The sequence below is a fragment of the Aulonocara sp. 'chitande type north' Nkhata Bay genome, linkage group LG9 (genome assembly GCF_057382095.1).
Source record: "Aulonocara sp. 'chitande type north' Nkhata Bay isolate Kocher_YH1m ecotype deep benthic linkage group LG9, A_spYH_male_GT1.1, whole genome shotgun sequence".
In the NCBI taxonomy this organism is placed as follows: domain Eukaryota; kingdom Metazoa; phylum Chordata; class Actinopteri; order Cichliformes; family Cichlidae; genus Aulonocara; species Aulonocara sp. 'chitande type north' Nkhata Bay.
Window position 1 is genome coordinate 20,270,785 of NC_141352.1, and position 19,279 is coordinate 20,290,063.

Genomic DNA, 19,279 nt, shown 5'->3' on the forward strand with positions numbered 1-19,279 from the left:
GACTGAAAAAAACAACTGGAGCAGATGTGTAAGTCCAAAGTGTTTCCAGTGGTAACAGATGCATTAGGAGCCGTGACCAGAAAGCAGGCAGATTCCAGGCACAACATCGGAGATATTCGAATAACTATCAAATTAAACAACCCATGCACTCCACATGAACACCTGATACTGCCACTACTATCAGAACTCCAACTTTCAAATCAATCAGTTTCCTAATCAAGCATTATGGTGGTTATTTGATTAATTTTAGATATTTTTAAGGAAAAGGAAAAGTCTAAACTTTGGCAATGGTTAAAAGATCATAGCCTGTAGTTTACAGGAGAAAAACAATCTCCCATGTTACAGTCAGGCAATTTAACCTTCAACACCAACATACACAACCTCTGTTGCTTCTGAAGAGACTTTTCAGGCCTTTAATTTTGATCTCTTTCCCAAAATTTCAGACCAGTCTGTGTAATTCAATTAATTAAAATGTGACAAAACAATTCAATAAATGTTACACAGAGTAAATATAAAGTTTGTACTCCTGTCTATGTTCCACTGTACCTATAACTATACTTCCCCATGCAGCACTGCCTACAGTACTGCAATGGTTCACTTCATTATAGAATTGAAACGGTACATATTCTAAAACCAAGAAAGCGAAACTGGTGTGACTCATTCATATCAGCCACCTTGTGTCTTTGGCTGTGGGTGATTCACAGAGGAATCAAGTCAAGGAAGAATCTACCCACATCATTTTTCTATCCACATCTCCTCTTGATTTCCCTGTGGGGCTGATTATAGAACCAATGATGTCTATTGTGGCCACTTAAATTGCAGACCCAGCCAGTAATCAGGACCAGTTAAGGATTGGGGGGAGTTTAGCATATTGCAAGCTGTTCCACTATGAAACAAGTGACATAAATGAAGACATTACATCAGGAATCTGTCTGTCGTCTGCCGATTACCTCCACATTTCTCGTTCTTTTCTCATAATTCTACATAATTCTTCTTTTCTGTTTTTCATCTTCACATCATGTCTTTTTTTGCATTTTGCTTCAAATGTTTTTTTTCCTCAACCAGTTCCCCCTGCCTCTCCGCGTGACAAGATTTCTTAGTCTAACTGCTTTTACCTTCTCCGCTTTCATCCTTCCCTTGCTTTCCCCTCTTAGTATATCTAAATAAAGAGCCTAAACACGGTGGTTGGAGGGATGGAAGGGTGTGTCTTAGAGACACACAGTAAACATGATAAAATCTAGGCCACAAATAAATGTTTATGGCAAAAAGAAAGCTTGGAGTTTGTGACTGAGCGAAACAAGAAAGGATGTAATTTCTCCTGAGCTTGTTGTTGTCTGTCAGAAATAATCCCAACCATTCATATACACTCTTTATCTGCATGCCTTGTGTTTTAATAAAGGAGGAGGTTGCAATTGGACGAGAATTAGCAAATTTCACAACTTCTTAGGAGCAATTCCCAGCTAGTCAAGGACACAATGGCCACAGAATGAGCTCGAAAACATATGGAACAACAAGGCTGATTATTAAATCATTGCGGAGTGTAACAGACTTGTGCCAGCTCCCAAAAGCACCATGTGAAAACAAGATGTCAGCTGCTCCCGCCTCATTCTCTATCTCCAATGTGCAGCACTGCAGTTTGGTTTGTTCCATCGGGTTCCATCAGATGATGATGGCGTTCCCGGGGCCAAATTCAAGTCATTAGTAGGCCCCAAGCTGTGCCACTTGCACTTACGTAAGGGTGTGTGTGTGTGTGTGTGTGTGTGTGTGTGTGTGTGTGTGTGTGTGTGTGTGTGTGTGTGTGTGTGAAACCAGTAACAATGACGGAGCACCCACTGGTGTTCTTCTCATCTCTGTATATTACACAGCTAATCAGTCACAGCCTCGTGCAGCGCCATCAGACTGTCCTCAGTTCTTTAACTGTTTCAGTGCAGTATGACGTAAGATATCTCCAACGGTCAGATCATGTGTTGTTATACAGTGTGGTGGTATAAAGAAAGGACACCATCAAAAAACAGCAACAGCAATTACATCCTTCCATTATTTATTTCATAAAAACTAAAGTGATAATGCAGAAAAAGTGTGTGAAAAGCCAAGCACACTCCTATTGGAATTAAGAGGGAAAGCATCAGCCACATGTTGCTAATCAAATGCACTTTAACTGATTGTAGGCAAGTGTGAGCACCTCCATAAAAGCACAGGTTTTGGCAGCTTGTCTGGGGCATTCAGGTGTGTTAGCACACTGTCAAGGAGGCAAGACATCAGTGATGAGCTTACAGAAGCAATAGTTGCTGCCCATCAGTCTGGAAAGGGTTATAAGGCCATTTCCAAACAATTTAAAGTCCATTATTCTACAGTGAGAAAGATTCAAGACAGTTACCAATCTTCTGAGGAGTGGAAATTCACCGAGAGCTCAGGCCGTGCAAAGTACAGAGAAACTAAAAAAAAAAACTCAGACGCTACAGGCCTCAGTTAGCATGTTAAATGTTAAAGTTAGGGCGACAGTACAATTGGAAAAAGACTGAACAAGTGTGGCTTGTTTGGAAGGGTTACCAGAAAAAAAAACAAGGCAGACTAGCTTACATTTACATCTTAACTAACAACAAAATGTTGGGTACAATGTTATTTGGGCAGACAAGACCAAAAGATGTTAAGCCATAATGCTCACAGCATCTCAGCACGAACAACTCATAGCAGCTATGAAGAGCGGTGGTAGAGTAGGTGATGATTTGGGATTGATTTAAAGCCACAGGAATGTGCACCAACTGCGCTGACCACAAATATCTTTGGATACCAAAATCCAAAATATCAACTATATAAAAGGTGAGGCCGACAGCTGTCCAACAGCTAAAGCTTGGCCAAAAATGCATTATGCAACAGGACAATGATCAGAAGCACATCAGCAAATCTACAACAGAATGGCAGAAAAAGAAAATATTCAAAGTTTAGGCCTCTAACTGAAATATTGTGATGGGATTTTAAGTGCTAAATCCAATTGTAAATCCACAAAGCTCCATGAAGTGAAGCAACGTTAGAATAATAGAAGAGACTGATAGTCACGCAGAAAGTCATTACCTCAAGTTACTCCAAGTTATTGCTGCTAAAGACTACAAGCAATTGAGGTGCACTTAGTTTTCCACAGGACCATATATTGGTTTAGTTTTGATTAAATAATGAATAATGTGTAACGTGATTTACTGTTCATCTGCGGTCACATTATTCTAATTTAAAAACCTGTCAATATTAGATTTATTTTTTAATGATGAAATGATATGTACAACCTTAGACTCACTGACTGACTGTACACAACAGAACAATGGATTAAAAAGGCAATTTCTGGTATATTAGAACTCAGGTTTTTACGTTTTCGGTCCTTAATTCTGTGATATTACGATAACTGGTACTCCCAGAAGTAACAGGAAACAGGATGACATTGCTACAGTGGAGCTGGGGAAGCAAAAAACACGAGCTGTCAGAGACAATCAGACAGGTTGTAAATAAGCCAACAGATAACCTACACCACTGCACTTGGAGGAAAAATTAAAGCGACTACACTAAAGTGTCAGATAAAACTCCCACACTGCAGAGCAAATCTGTGTATGCGTGTTCACAATTATGCCAAGAAGGGTTGGACAGCAAAATGTAATTGATGACCTCCCACCATGCTTCCTTACCATGAACATTAGCACAGTGTTTTAATATTATAGGAATGCTGGCCAAAAAGTACAAAAGTGGTATGAAATTAAAATGAAAACAATTTCAATCAATTTGAAGTTCCAAAAATTGAATGTTCCACTTGTTTGCAAAGAGATTAAGTTCTGCCATTGGGCTTGACAGTGTGGACTAGATAAAATATAAATAAATAAAAATCTTGATGGACTCTGTTACTGCTGAATACTTTATAAACTCGTGCTGTGAAAAAATAGATGAATGCCCTATATAACAAGAAACAACAGCTTGAAACTCTTCAAATAATGAAGCTCAGCTTTTAACCTCAGATCATTCGAAAAGAATTGCTTCAAAAGAAAGGGAGAGAGAAATAGCTGATGATGTTCTCAACTCAATGCATTTCTGAAGAACACAGCGCTTGCTTCTTTAAAGAGATTTCAGTAGGTGAGCTGGCATTGTGGATTTTAAATCAGGGCTCAGTCGCTCTCAGTTCAGTGTGTTTGTGTATTTGTATGCCAGCTATGAAAATAGAGGCATGTCTTTATTGTTGTAAACACAGAAAAGGTAATTAATCTGTGATCACCAAGAGCCAGGAACTTACACATAAGCCAAACTGCTGCTGGGAGTACGCTGACTAACACTGACTGCCTCCATCTCAGTTGTTTGTTGACTTTTCTCTTTCACTCTCATTCCCTTCATCTCTCCAATCTGCTTCACTGACACTGTGCAGAGTGACTCCAGGCTTTCGGCACACTTAACACATTTTATTCAGTAGCATATGCTCATTTATAATACAGAGTTAGATCTAAAGTTACAAACAGGGGAAAAATGATTAGTCTATTAGGGCGCAAACCCAGGACAGAAATGTAATCAAGATCTTTTCCCACAGATTAACAACAAACAGTCAAAACACAAAACCACTCACAGCTGCTGCTTCAGATGAGCCAACTTTCTTTTTTTTTTAAATCTTTTGCATGCTACATTAAAGAAAGGGCAACTCTGTGTTCTTGTGTAAACAGCTTTAGTTCACGCCTGGCATTTTTCTTACCTTTTAGATTTATTTAATTAAGAAAAATCCAAATCTTTACAACGAGTAATTTCAAGTAATAATTTGCGCCCTGGTACACACTCACTTGAGCGTAGTCATCTCTGTGAGAGACGGCTGCGTGGCCTTCAGGTAGCTGGCTCGTCGTGCCTGGACCTTGGGCGAGGGTTTGGGGCTGCAGTCCGAGTCGCCGCTGTCCTCCTCAGCCATGGCCTTGATATAGCTGCCACTGCGCATCCGCCGGCATGGAATCTCGTCATCTTTCCCCAGCGGAGAGAAATTGCTCCACTCATCCTGAGGCACCTGTAGAGATGAGGTGAGATTAGGTAAAGAGGTATTATATACATGTCACCCTCTGCACTTCAGGGCCCCTGCAGACATACTTACACATGAATCGTGAGCAGACTCAAAAAAACAAAAACAAAAAAAACCCCAAACCCAATATTTTCTCAGTTGTCTGCACTGAACTTTATACCTGAAAAGATTCAGTAGTAACAGTATCAATGCAAAGTCTGCCTTGATCATACCATAAGCCTGCCAGTGCCAGTTGCCTTCTTTTGTCTGTCCTGTGATGCATGCTGCATATCAAATGCAGGGAATTAATTGTTTTGACAAAATGTTGCAGTACCTCAGCTTCTGTGCGCACTCCTGCCTTTTCACAGACACTAATGAAGGTAAAAATAAAAGGAGGTAAAGCTATCTTCTAGCCCTAATCTAAAAGAGAGGGAGTCAAAGACAGCAGACATGGAAAGAGAGAGGGTGGGGGAAACAAAGGGGGTTTTGTTCAGCAGTGCTAAGGTGAGTGGCTGTTAGGGCACCAGCTCTGAAGTGAAAGAAATGAGAAACAGAGCGAGAAAAAAGTTCACAAGGATCATTCAACAGACTCGTGTGTAGCTAGGAAACCAAGCTGACCTTGATGTCAGGGGTAACTACAGACTGTGTTAACATCTCAGCAACAGTGGTTTGGATGGGGACGTCAAAAGTGAATTATTCTAAGACAGGGTGAAAAAGATGAATTGAAATTAAAAAAAGGGTATTCATTTTGCTTTAATCAGCTTTTTGATGGAACATAAGAGTATGGAGGATGGTGTAGGCCGCTCCCTCTGGGTTGGAAAAAGGACACCAACTCTGAAGTGGCAAAACTGCAGTTCTTCTAACGGCCACTTGAGGCTGGATCCAAAAGCGAGTCATCTTCAGCTCTTAAACGAACAGCATACTCAAAAAACTATTTATGGTCTCTGTAGCCAGTGTTACTCTTTACAACCGATGAGGTAAGGATGACTTTTTATAACCCACCCTTTTGGATTTGGTCTTCTGAGCATTTTTAATGCAGATTTATTGCATGCTATGAGGTAGAGCCCATCCCAGAAGTTTGTGCTTCTGTTTTGATTACTCAAATTCTTTTACTACTATTAACTAATTAGCAGACTGCAATTCATGACCCCTGCTTGATAACCAGGTGTGCTAGTGTTAGACGTTAACTTACTACCCTGTCAGCCAAAACTTCAGAAACCAGTTGATGACATCATCCCCATTTTAATATGCAGTCTGTGGATGTAACCTCTGAATGTTTCATGAAAAGGGTCAATTAAGTGAGTGTGTGAACATCAAACACCGGATTACAAAATCCCATCCCACTAGGTGATGCAAATAGCATGTCTTTTTGTTTTAAGCATTCAAAAAGTGTCTGGAGACTAACTTGTCAGGCTGCTCTCCTTGAAAGCCACTTTTCCCTTCCGTCTCGCTCTCTGGAGAAAAAGCAATGGCTCTTTTAGGCTAGAAGAGTTGTTGCCACACTGCAGTGACAACATCCTTCCTTGATCTGCTCACTCCGTTTTTCAGGATGTTAAAATGCATGGCCATACAGAACTTTGTCTTTTATGTTTTCCTACTCTCGCATTCTGCCTTTTACTTTCTCCATTCATGCACTCTTCTGTTGCCCTTATTTGCCCCCCCCCCCCCCGCCCAAAAAACCCCGCACACACATACACATGCTTTCGTCTATTCTCTCCGGCTTGTCTCTCCATTTCTTTCCTCGGGCCTAAATTTGCAGCTCAGCTCAATGCATGAAAATGCATGAAATCTGAAACACTTTTATCTTTTCCCAGAAAAGTGAAGCATGATCGGGTCCCTGTGTGCATGTGTCCCTGTGTATTTTTGAGCGCGTGTGGCCACCATGCTTAGGAAGTAGAGTGGTTTTCTCTTAATTTTTTGTCTGCTGACCTCTGATCTCATAGTAGCACCACACTTTTTCTTTGTAAATAGGATATATTCAGACATTTACAACCATATACCCACCAATCCTGCTATGACCAATGCAATTATAATGTTAACAGCTGTAATAATGTAGTTCCATGCTGCAAGGTGTCATTAATGCTCCACAAACACAAACCAGTCAGGTTTTTACACTGAACAAAGAAATAATTATATTGAAAGTAAATGTAAGTTGTGCATAAGTAATTTTAATTACTTCACAATTTCCTGGTAATTTAGTGGAAAAACAAATAATATTTTCTGAGCTTACAATGTAAGTACTTTCTGGGGTGAGGGCTGTATTATGGAGTGTTTTACTAGAAGGGAGACACATATTATACTGTAAGTAATCTTAAGTACAACATAAGTTAAAAAGGATGATTAAATAATAAAAAATTCATCAACATAATGAAGATTAATTAACAATGTAACAAAATAAAGCTGTAAAAAGGCTAAATTAATCCACTTAATAATAAGGCTTGTGCCCTGAAAAGTACAGCGTATTTTCTGTAAAATTACCAGGAAATTATACAATACTTAAGTAATTGTAACTGCATAAGTAATTTTAATTACTTCAATTTACTTACATACTTAAATTTTGCTTCCTGTAAAAATCCGACTTGTTATACCTTTATTCTAAATTACCTGCCTTTAAGAATTTGCATTTCAATATAATTACATCGTAATTTGAATTACAGGGGAATTAAGCCCTTAAACCCCAGCCATATAATTATAAATATTGTAAATATTTCAGTGCATTCAACCACAACCACAGAGGATTAGATGGTATGTGATGAGTCTGAAAAATGTTTATGATTATATCAAGAATAAATTCAACAAGAGATCAAAGCTCAGGGGAATGAGATGAACGAGTCTGGGTCGCTGTGACCCTGATTAGTCTCTCTCCATCTCTCTCTCTCTAAATCACAATGACGCATGCAAGCAAACAAATGCAGATTTTGTGCAGAAAAACAGAAACATGGAGGAGCGGCTCACACCAGATGATGCATGAAGTTTGACACATTAGAGGTGGGGCTGTTGTAAACAGTCCTACCTGAAGGAAGTAGCAAGTGCGTCCCTGCTCGGCTTTCACCAGAGCTTTGTCTAGGTTGACTGAGGCCTTCTGGTAGACTTCTCTTGCTCTGCTCACCGTCAGAGTAGAAGACCATGAGCTCTTCTTCAGCTGAACTTGGGCATCGAGTGCACTCGTCAGCGGCAGCCCTCCACCGCTGCCCCCCGAACACGTTGAGCACTTCACATCGTTGTTGCTACGTGACGTCTTGAGAGACTGGGCGCTGATAGTGTTATAGGACTCCATGAAATACTGCGACTGGGATTTTTCTGGATGACGCCCCATAGTCATGACCCCAGAGGGCAGGCCTCCACTGTTGCTCGCATGTTGATGATGGTAGAGGCACACTTCCCGGTCAAGCGTGTCATCTGAGCTCCAGTAGCCTGAGATGGCAGAGCGCATCTTAGGCTCCGACTTGGAGCGGTCTTTGCTCTTACTGCGCTTGCTGTGCTTTAAGGTGCCAGAGGATGATGGTGGATCATCAGGACTGGATTTGCTGCCATTCATCCTCCCACTTCCTCCTCCACCAGACCCTGAGGGCCCCTCCAGGGAGTGTGACTTGGTGAAAAGCTTCTGGACAGAGTGAACAAGGTGGCGGATTCGACCGGGGCTGTCACTGCGTTGATGCTCCACAGCAGTGCGCTTATACTGCAGTGTGTGGTAGCCTTCACGCCGCAATGGTGCCTGGCTCTCAAACTGCTCTAGCAGGTTAGAGGGGATGCGATTGTTGTTTCCTCCTCCACCTCCCTTACTGCTCGGCCCGGTGTAAGGCACCAAAGCACCACACTCCTCCTTTAGCTCATGGTGAGAGCTGTACTGTCTGCGAGGGAAAGTGCAGCTGGCCAGATCAGGATAGGTACTGCACTCAGACTGGAAGGAGTTCCTTTGGGTATAGCAAGGGTGGTCAGCAGGATGAGCATCCCCAGAGTTTAGGAAGCAGGACCGACGATCTGAGTGTCCCAGGGTCATCGAGTCGTAAGAAGGGTCGCAGGTCACTGTGTGATGGTGACTGCGACTGCTGGACAGACCTTTCATTGTCATCGTGGCCAGGTCTTCAACTGCTGCTGCAGGAAGTCTGCAAAGGCCCAGAAACTAGCTCTGCAAAGAAATACACAGCCATGGGGAAGAACAGACAAACAAACAAGAACAGAGAGAGACAGAAAACAGAATTATAAATATCTATTTGCATACACTTAAAAGCTCAATTTAATGTTTTCATCCGATTTTATTTGAGGAAGATGATTTTTGGCCGTCCTTCACAGCTGAGAAAATCTGATGTTGACAGGTCTTGGACCTATCCTTGCCTCAGTCTTTGATTTTTGCCCTTCAAAACTTCAAAAGGAGGATTTCTAAATATAGCAGCCATTTGGCATGTTGTCCCAGACACCCAGATCTGTCCTCAAGCCTCTTCCTCCATTTCTCTGTTTAGTCTACTACATTTCAGTGAACAAAAAAAATGACAGTGAATCAAGGAAACAGAGAGAACTAAAGCAAGAAAAGGTAGCAAGGAGAGATCAAATCTATTTCAAGTGTGTGCTAAATTTGTTCAAGGCTACTGTAAAATGAAACTTCAATGGAAGTCAAAGATACAAGAAATCAGGGATGGTAATGCAGCGACTTTACCACAACTGTCCCCTGTCTCACAAATTTAATCCAGTGCTTTCATGTTTGGGTAGCACTAAAACAAAAAAGAAAACATATCTAGTTTTGTTTTACAGCTTACCTGCTCGCTGAGTAAATATGCACATCCCCACACCCACAAATACAATCAGTGATCACATACCCCCTCTATACCTCTAGGTCTTCTAGGGGGGAAACCAATTGGCCAGTAAAACCCAGCTGACAGCTTCTGGGCTGGTTGAGGCGACTGCAATAAACGGCCTTGCCCTTACAGGGTGACTACAAAAGAGCGGCATACATCAGCATCCTTAAAGTGCCTTCCTTACCCATGTGGGGCTGTGGCTGGCTGGTCGGTGAATCCACACTGTTTCCAGTGGACTGGAGGTATAGCTAACAAGACAATAATCGGAGCCCACGCACCTCAGGGTAGCACAGCGACAGCAGTGAGGCTTAGCCTCAGCAGGCAATTCATTACACTGATTTACAATGCAGTACCAAAGGCCACTAAGGTATATTTTATTTTTAAAAAATGGGAAAAAAAAGGGTTGGGAGTTAGGGTGGGAGAAATGAACATAGGACAAACAAAAATGATGGAGAAGCAGAATTAAATATCATGGCAAGCGTTTACTTCCCTTGAGGACATGGTGTTGGGTGCATGTGAGGTGCAGTTAAGTGAATGGCTGTACTGTTGAAAGATTTATTATTTTCTTTGACTGTAAACTAGGTGCTACATTAATTGAAAAACTAGGGGAATAATTCATGCAATTTCCTTGTCTCCGCTAAACCAGAGGATTAAATCATTCAGGGAGAGAATTAAGCAAATAGATTTCTCTTATTGTATGAGTGAAAATGGAAAATCCACAGTGGTCAGTCCCCACCCCCACCCACCATCCGCAACGCACTCACAAGAGTGAATTCACATGCGGCACCCACCGCATACAACAAAGACGTGCACAGTGTCCGCTTCTTGCAGAGCACTTAAAAAGTGGGCTGTGTCCAACTAAAGGTATTCATTGCAGTTGACAGAGATCTCTTCTGTTGGCCACTGAAGCACAGAATGTGACCTAAATAAAAGGCCCTCGCGGTGATCCACAGCAGCGTGTTTGTGGCACAGCTGTCTGCAGAGCTGCGCTAAAGCTGAAAAGCTGAAGTTGGGTCATGTTGGCTATCTGCCTGCTAGCAACAAATACCCATGCGCACACACACACACGCACACAGACACACACAAATGCGTTAACCTGACAGACTGCATATACATGCAGAATTTTGATGCTGCTCGCTCGTAAAGAGCAGTTTATCAACAACACAAAGGACCTGGTTGTAACGGGTTTGTCAGGTATGGCCTTCAGTTATAAGCGCTCAAAGACACCTGTGGTTATGTATTATGCTGTATGTCCACTGGAGGTGACTGACCCAGTTAAGTCTACCTGTCTGGGTAACCAACCACAATTTTGTGTGCCAGGAGTTAATTATAGTGTCAACTGAACTGTGGAAAAGGGGTCTTTATGGCCACACGGTTTCATAGCACATGTAGCTTCGCTTTTATTTTTGCACACACTAAAAGACGGTAGTAACCAAAGTGCAAGCTCCTTCATCACTCCTCACAGTGTGCAAATATTACATAACAGATGTTCTGCTGCTCTAATTACAGGACCAGTAATCATCAATATGTAAAGAAACGTAAAGCTTGATGAAGGCTTAGCTATGAGTGTAGAGCTGCTGCTTTGGGTCTTCCAGTGAGAAGGGGTGCTTAAAATCATGGCTTCCACAGTACGAAAAGCAACAAGCAAACAAAAGAACATCAAGAAATTTGAGAGAACTTGTTCCTTCTACTTTGTGTAAACAGCCTCTAAAAACCACAGAGAGTTCATTGCATTTAAAGTGATTGCTGAACAGCAAGGTGTGCAAACAAAATGCAGGAGTAGATAAAACAAGCCAGGCTATGAATGTTAATGCTCATTAACACCTGTGCTTCATCAGCACAGCGGGAAAAAAATCTATTTGGATGCCAGCTTTCTTTGGGGTTAGATGAGATGAATGTAAAATAGATTTTTCCTCATCATCTAACAGCGTAAGCAGGCAAGGACGCAGCGTCACAGTGGCAAAATCTACTCTTAATCTTCTTCTACCTCACCATTAGTGAGTCACACTTAAACAAATAAAAAAAAAGTGGCATGGAAATGCAAAGCAGCACTGACTTACAGCACACCATCTTAGGAAGTGTTGGAATCAATAAGCATTAGAGTGAGAAGACTACTGCAGCTTCTGCTGGTGAAAAAATACAAAGCCGCTGTACAGACAGCAGACAGTCTATCTTCCTCAATCAACACTGAAAACTAGTTGCTGGAGCTCGGGGTTTAGAGAGCCCCCATGAAGCCTTTAGAGGCTGCAAGGCTACAGAAAGTCTTCACTTCTCTCTTGAGCCTGGGTAATGCTGTCTCCAAAGAAAAAAAAGAACATTACCAATCTCCTCTTCACAGGAGATCAAATCACCACAGCAAATCTGGCTCATACGTGTGTGTTTGTGTGTGTGCGTCTATGTGTCTGTGCTTGTTTCTAATCAAAAGAAAGGGTTCAGCGCTTTACCTCCAGTTTCCAGGTCCAGTAAAGTTCTCCTTCGATCGTGCAAATGTTTGCAGTTAGGCATACTGCATAATATTACTGACCAGACAGGACGTAAAGGTGAAGATGCTATAGACACAAAGGATATATATTTTTTTGCTTTCCATGTGTAAGACATAAAAGGGCAATAAGTCTTTACCCATGTGATTCTCAACCGCAATGTATGTCTGTGTAGGTTCTCAGTCATCCAGGTCATGGTAATCTAAGGAGCTTGGAAAGAAAAGCAGTGGGACTTCTTTAAGTTTCTTGAAGACGCTTCACTCTCATCCAAGAAGCTTCATCAGTTCTAAGACCAAATGGTGGAGAGACCCAGGTATGTAAGCCCTAGTAGGAGTTGTCCCTTATGACGATGGTTGACCCACTATTGATTATGTGACTCATTACATGAGACAACGTGTGAAAAAGTGTAACGCTGACCCTAGATGTGTCAGTTGATCCCAATTACTGCAGTGTACATGCTTCTCAAAAAGACAAATATTTACTCCTACATGCCAAATGATTCAGAATTCAATATGTTTATGACAAAATAGGCAAATAAGAGTTTCTTGACATTTCAAATAAGACATATTTGTCTCCCAATACTTTGATTACCTGCATGCATACTTACATGTTGCAAAGGTAAGGCGATACTGTACACTGCGCTCTGGATTTTCATAAAAATTTGAATGCAAAATACGTATTTGTTTTGGTTTAATGGGCTATCCTGCTCTGCTCTTTTTTCAGGTCAGTATTCGTGCACGTATGACCTGGTGTGCCTACATATGAAGCCATGCGAATAGCTTTGGTTTCATTTCTCTGGTTTTAACATATGTTTCTGAGCTCTGAGACTTGTGCTGCCACTGCACTTCACCAGCAGACAAAAGGCTGTGATGCCTCTAGAGATGACATTTGAAAAGCTTAACTTTAATGTCAAGCAATTTAAAATAAAGTGTCTCTCTGTAAATAAAGCTCTGGTTAATTTGAACGATCCATAGATCTTGCTGGAGTTTTTAAACCGAAACACAACATACATGGGGGCGATCGTGGCTCAAGAGTTGGGCGTTCGCCTTGTAATCGGAAGGTTGCCGGTTCGAGCCCTGGCTTGGACAGTCTCAGTCGTTGTGTCCATTAAACAGCATAAAAAGACTACAGAGGCTCATAGATGAACAATGTAATTACAGTAATGCTTTTCTGAGTGAACAGATCAACAATGAAACGGAAAGTAAAATGCTGCCTGCAAAATATCGAGTATTTTAAAAAGTACTAAATTCTCTACCTTGCCTCAAATACAAATACATACAAGGTTTATTGAGAAATTCTGTCGAGCCACTTTAGCCACACACTAACAACTTCAACAAAACTCACCCACATTTTTAAATATACTTGAAAGACACCCATGAGAGAGCTGCAGCTGGCAGTGAAACAACAGTGACAGAGAGGATATTCTCATCCTGAATGTGCAAACAGTGTCTTAGAAAAAAACAAAATCCCACAGAGAACAATGTTGTAGAACATTTTTAAGACAGCCAGGGACCCAAAAAAAAATTGAGGAAAATGGTTTTTTTTTTTTCTGCGATTATGTAAAAGTGGCTTTTAGGAATGCCAGGAGAGGCTGGGTACCACTAACTTTAATGTCTTGCTGTTAAAATGGCTCTTAAATGATAGATGACTGTCTTGAGTGACGGTCCTCACTGACTGCACCAAGACAACACTCTGAACAAAAGCTACACATGATTGCTTCTGGTTTATGAGATATTCTTCATTAAACGTATGTCTGCACAAGCAATATCAGACATGATAGGAGTCACACAAAAAGGTAACTTGACAGAAATAGCACACTTTCAGCATGCCATCTCATTTCCAACCCAGAACACTTGATGTTACACCAAAAGATAAGGAGGCAGTATATCTTTACCATATAAATGACAGCTTACGCAACGTGTTTCCACCGTAATTTGTGATTGTTAGTGGGCTTTATTCAAAACACTTAAGAATGAAATATGCTGCTGGCATCCTATCAAAACATTTTAAATAACTTGACAAATAAACACATATTTAAGGCACAGCTTTAAAGCGTTTTTTTCTTTTGCTTAGCCAAACAGATTCTTCTACCTTCTGATCGAGGTAGTTTCACCTGACGCATAATAAGCGTGTTTCCTTTCACTGTATTGGCTGCATTATAAACCTGCATGCCGTCATGGATGGATTGATGTTCCTGGTTTCCACAAGACAGCTCCTTTGTCACAACCAAACTAATTAGGCTGACTGTCAGGGCTCCCTCTGACAAATGGAGTGACTGTGTTGAGTTATAGCTCAGGACCCATCAGAGACAAATTCCTCTGCTGATGAGGTCTATTTGATGAAGGTAAACAAATTAACGCATGCATTAACTTTAGAAAAAGCCTGGTGTTGTTGGTGTCAGGCAGAGCTGTCATTGCAGGATGTTTAAAGAAATTCAATAACACAAGCTAATGTACACAATGCCCCAACGGAGGCAACCACGCAAGCGATTCAGAGGTCATTTTAATGTTATGTCAGGGACTGTGGATTGTGCGAGTGCATTTCTGTGTAATTTTTTGATTTGCTCATTTATATTTAATTCAACCTTTCTTCTATTTCTGAGATTTTGGAGGAACTTTAATGTTAACGGTAGCAAACTTTAAAGTCGACTTCTGTTAAAGGTGCTATAAAAATATAATAATAGTTGTTTTTCAAAGTTTAATCCTTGAATTTTTAACACTTTAAAGCCTGAACAACGTAATAGTTGCCAAAATGTTTAATTTGTTGAGAATTATTTGCGATTTATCTTTGGGTTATATGTGGGAAAAACTACACTTATACTGTGCAGCAGGGTGTTGTTCAACAGCTTTGTCCTGCAACTGTTACTCTCTTATTCTAAGTGAATTTCATCTGTTAAACATTATGAACAGAAACAACAAAAAAGATATAATATAACAATAGAAAAGTACTGTAAAGCTCCCATGCTGAACAGGATTCTTGACATTTCTCTTAAATAATGTATTCATTCAGGAAGCTTTTGGTCTTTAAAGAAAAGGGACTCGAGTAGCTCTGACACTGCTTTGCCTCCATAACGAAAGGCCATGACTCTGCTGAGATTGCAGTTGTATGGCTTCAGGTTGAATATATCATGGATATACTGTAAGAATAAAGGACAAAGATGCAGCTTCTAGATGCCACTTTCTTTTTAAAGGGTACGTTTGTAGTCAGATATGATAAAATCAGTTTTATAAGGCAGTCATGTGATCTGTAAGGGTACTTCTTCAGCTTGCTATTTGTAATTTTAACAACTTTAACAACCCCAATCTATTTTTTTAAGATCTCTACTATAAAATATCTTCTATGATGACTGTAGCATGTGTGTATATATGTAACTCTGTATGTACCCCATCTCCTCCTTAAGGGTGGGCCAATCTGAATGAAACTTGCACAAACACAGAGCAGATATTAACATCTTTATCTTTTAAAACACGTGTTATAAATTCTATTTAAATGAGTTATAAATAGATTTATAATATAAACGAATTAAACTATAAATGATTTACTATTAAATCAGCAGTTTAAGGTTAAATATTACTATGTATTATGTTTCTTAAATGTGTCTTTAACAATTAGAGGCTAAAAATGTAAGTTTATTTGGTGATTATCACTGGCTATACCAACATTATTATATTCCACGTAAACATTAAACCCAAGGTTTTGCTTTCCTTTAAAACTGAACAGATTTATGTCGCCTGACTTTGTAGCTTGTTAAGAAAAAATAGATATATATTATTGTTATATATATATGTATTCTCATTCATATATGAATTTTTTGTTAAGTGTTTAGAAACAAACAACTTTTGTCATCTGTTTTTTGTGGTTTGATGAAGACATAAAGAAGAACAAGATAAACTAACAATACAACTCTGCGCCACACACAAGCACAGTGAAAAAGCACTGGGGGCCTGCCAAAAACTGCCCCGAGGGCAGGTTTTTCTAATAATAATACAACTCAGATTGTTTGAATATACGCAGTATATAAGCGCAATAAACCAACAGACTTATACACCAGCAATGGTAATTTATGAAATACCCTACAGGCTACATTATATCAGTGCAGAACATTAAACTTAATACAAAGCAACAACAGAGGTGCACAAACAAGAAGAACTGATTATGGGGAGTATGTGTGTTGCCCAAAAGCAATTTTAGAGGATAATAAGGCTATAAGAATAAAAGGTCACTTTGACCTGTTCCAAATAATCCACCTTCACAAACCTTGATATTATATTAGTGTGACAAATTACTATTTTCTTTCTCCTCCCTCTCTCAATTCTTTTTTTTAAATAAAGTTCAATAAAGCTATCCATAAAAAGCAGTCAAGGAAATTGGACAAGGGAGGACAGCATCGCCATGGAAACAAATGGATTTTCTGGTGGAAAACAATGTGTTTTCAGCTCAGCTAGTGACAACTCATATGTACCAACCGCTTTGGGATCATACATGCGGACAGCAACAGGAGTCACCATTTCTTGTGCTTTATATCTTCATGTGTCCCCAGGGCATGCAGGGAAACTGTGAAAAATGTGTGAACCTCAGACTTATCATCTACATTTAGAGGGAAGAATTTCTGAGTGGTGACAAAAACAGTTCTGACCTATTTATTTTTGTTCCTGAAGAAACGTCTAATTTAACATGATGAATGAATAAAAACCCAAATTATTTCACTTTTGTTTATGATTTTGCACTACAATGACCAAAACAGATCGTTTATTTATATATTTCTATGGCATGAAAAATGAAGAGCTTCAATCATTCTCCTTAATTTGCATTTTGCAACAATTCCTCTAAGTGGGACGCTGTAACATTCAAAAAGCTATTCCGAGCCTGCCAACGCACAAACTCATAAAGCAGAAGGTAAAAAGTATAGCCTGTGTCACACAATCTCACACAATAGTAATGTTTGTGCTTTTATTGTCTCTTAAGAGCTATGAAATCTGGGGCGCCTAATTCGGGACTACGTGGAAGTGGTGTAGTGATGACGGTGAAAGCTAAATCGAAACGTGGAGAGTCAGGATCTATGTGCATGTGCATCTGTGTGCATGTGCTACATAACTCTTTGTACCCTCATCCATCAAGCGCATGCATGACCCACATGTGAAAAAGTTGCTAATGCTGCTGATGTTAATGTACGCCTTGCAACTCTTTCCTCCTTGTGGCATTTTTGCTGTGTTAACACACTTGTAGCCAAACGCTGCTTCATTGTTACGGCTAATTTAAGTGATGCAAACGTTTCAGAGCAGCACATATAAACTGAAAAAGGGCATTTAAAACAAGCATTAAATGGGGGGTATATTAGACCGCCTTCTGATTTTTCTTCCTGTTATCCAACACTGTGATGCCGCATGGTGCGTGACTTCATTCATATTGTAAAAGCATTCGTGATGTGAAAAGGCATACAGACCCACATTCACTGCAGTAAAAATCAGGTTATGTGCATGCACTTTGCTTGTATGCACAGTATAGTCACTTGCTACTGTCGGGCAAGATTAGCATCACAGTATTGCCAGAGGCATGCACAGTGTCACGTGACTTTGAGCAACTGACTCTACAGTTAATTACATGTCAGAAAACAAAGCTGGCATAAAGTGCACATAGCTATGTGTTAATATGCTTTTAGCTAATATAGTACTCTGAACTTTTATTGTACGGGACTGATGCAAAAACAAAACTAATACACATGAGGCCTAATGCCAAACAATGACATGTGATTTGCCACTATTGTAATTCTATAATGAAATAACTTAAACAGATTAAAAAATCCAGGAAAAAAGCCCCTGCAAAAGCATTAATTTTAACATCTGTTTCTGTTTGGTAGGCACTTTCCATTAAGGGCTGGCAGCTGACTGAGGCCTTTTGATGAGATTACCTGTACACAGGAGTGCAGCAGTGCAACATGGGGAAAAGAATAACTTGGAAATATGTCACATATTAACTTGTTTTGTAAGCTCCAGTATATTTTTCTTTGTGTAAAGACTGTTTTTTTTGTTTGTTTGTTTTTTTTGTTTTGTGTAAAGACTGTTATCAGCTGGCCTTTGTCACTACTCCAATATTCACTGCTCTTTGTGGATTTAGCCATCTGAATTCAACAATAAGCAAATGTTTCATGAGCTATTATGACTGATTTCCAACCCCTAGACACCATAAAGCTAGCATTAGATTCCTTCACCGACTCAGCATTATCATCTTAAATATAAATGAATGACTGCTAACCTTGATTTGACCTAGTAACAGTACCTAAGATGTAACCAATCAAACACAGGAATCAAACACAGGATGAAACTGGCTATTATTTTCATGCAATCTTTAAATAACACAAAATTAGTAAACTTCAATTTGTTTTGCAATAAGTTTAACAAAAATATAGTTCAGCAACACACCAAATAGAGATCCAATGTCCACAATGTCTGATTTAAAAATTCAAAAATGAATTAGGACATTAAATGTAAGTTTTAAATTTCCAGCCTATAAAATTTCCCTTCCTCTCCTTTCCCCTCTTTCTTACACACTGATGATTTTTATTTCACTGGGAAACAAAGCAGCTGTACATTTCCCTCACACATTTTTTGTGACAACACACAGAAACAGTTTACTTTTTTTTGTTGCTTCTGAAATTTCTTGCCACTTCAAAATATTAATACTTAATGTCAGCTCCTGTTCTGTAGCTATGTAGCTGCACAAGTACTGTGACTATAACTTTACATCTGCACAATGCAACACATCACACTGAAAGTAAAAAGGGATGTTGAGGCTGTAAGTGGGCCTTGAGATGTCATTATTTTCTTATTACAAAGCAAGTGTCTCCTTGCTGCCACTGGAAGCAAGGCCAGGATGCCGCACGGGAAAAGTTAACCCATTCAACACTAAAATGCATTAACCTGCCTATCAGATTTAATTGCTTATTAATTGAAGGTGTCAAAATGCTGCTCTGAATCTTTTAGTCCATCTTTAAGTCCTAACTG

General features: G+C 39.9%; 1 protein-coding gene across 3 annotated transcripts in view; it reads right to left on the bottom strand.

Annotated features, from left to right (window-relative positions):
* Positions 1-19,279, bottom strand: part of dlgap1b (discs, large (Drosophila) homolog-associated protein 1b) — a 98,551-nt gene that overhangs the window by 36,679 nt on the left and 42,593 nt on the right. For all 3 annotated transcript variants that reach the window (XM_086306417.1, XM_086306419.1, XM_086306420.1), the window contains exons 3-4: positions 8,019-9,134; positions 4,800-5,014 (exon numbers count right to left, since the gene is read on the bottom strand). In XM_086306417.1, coding sequence (XP_086162543.1) covers positions 4,800-5,014; positions 8,019-9,077 — 1,274 coding nt within the window. In that variant the 5' untranslated portion in view covers positions 9,078-9,134. The remainder of the gene's footprint in view (positions 1-4,799; positions 5,015-8,018; positions 9,135-19,279) is intronic.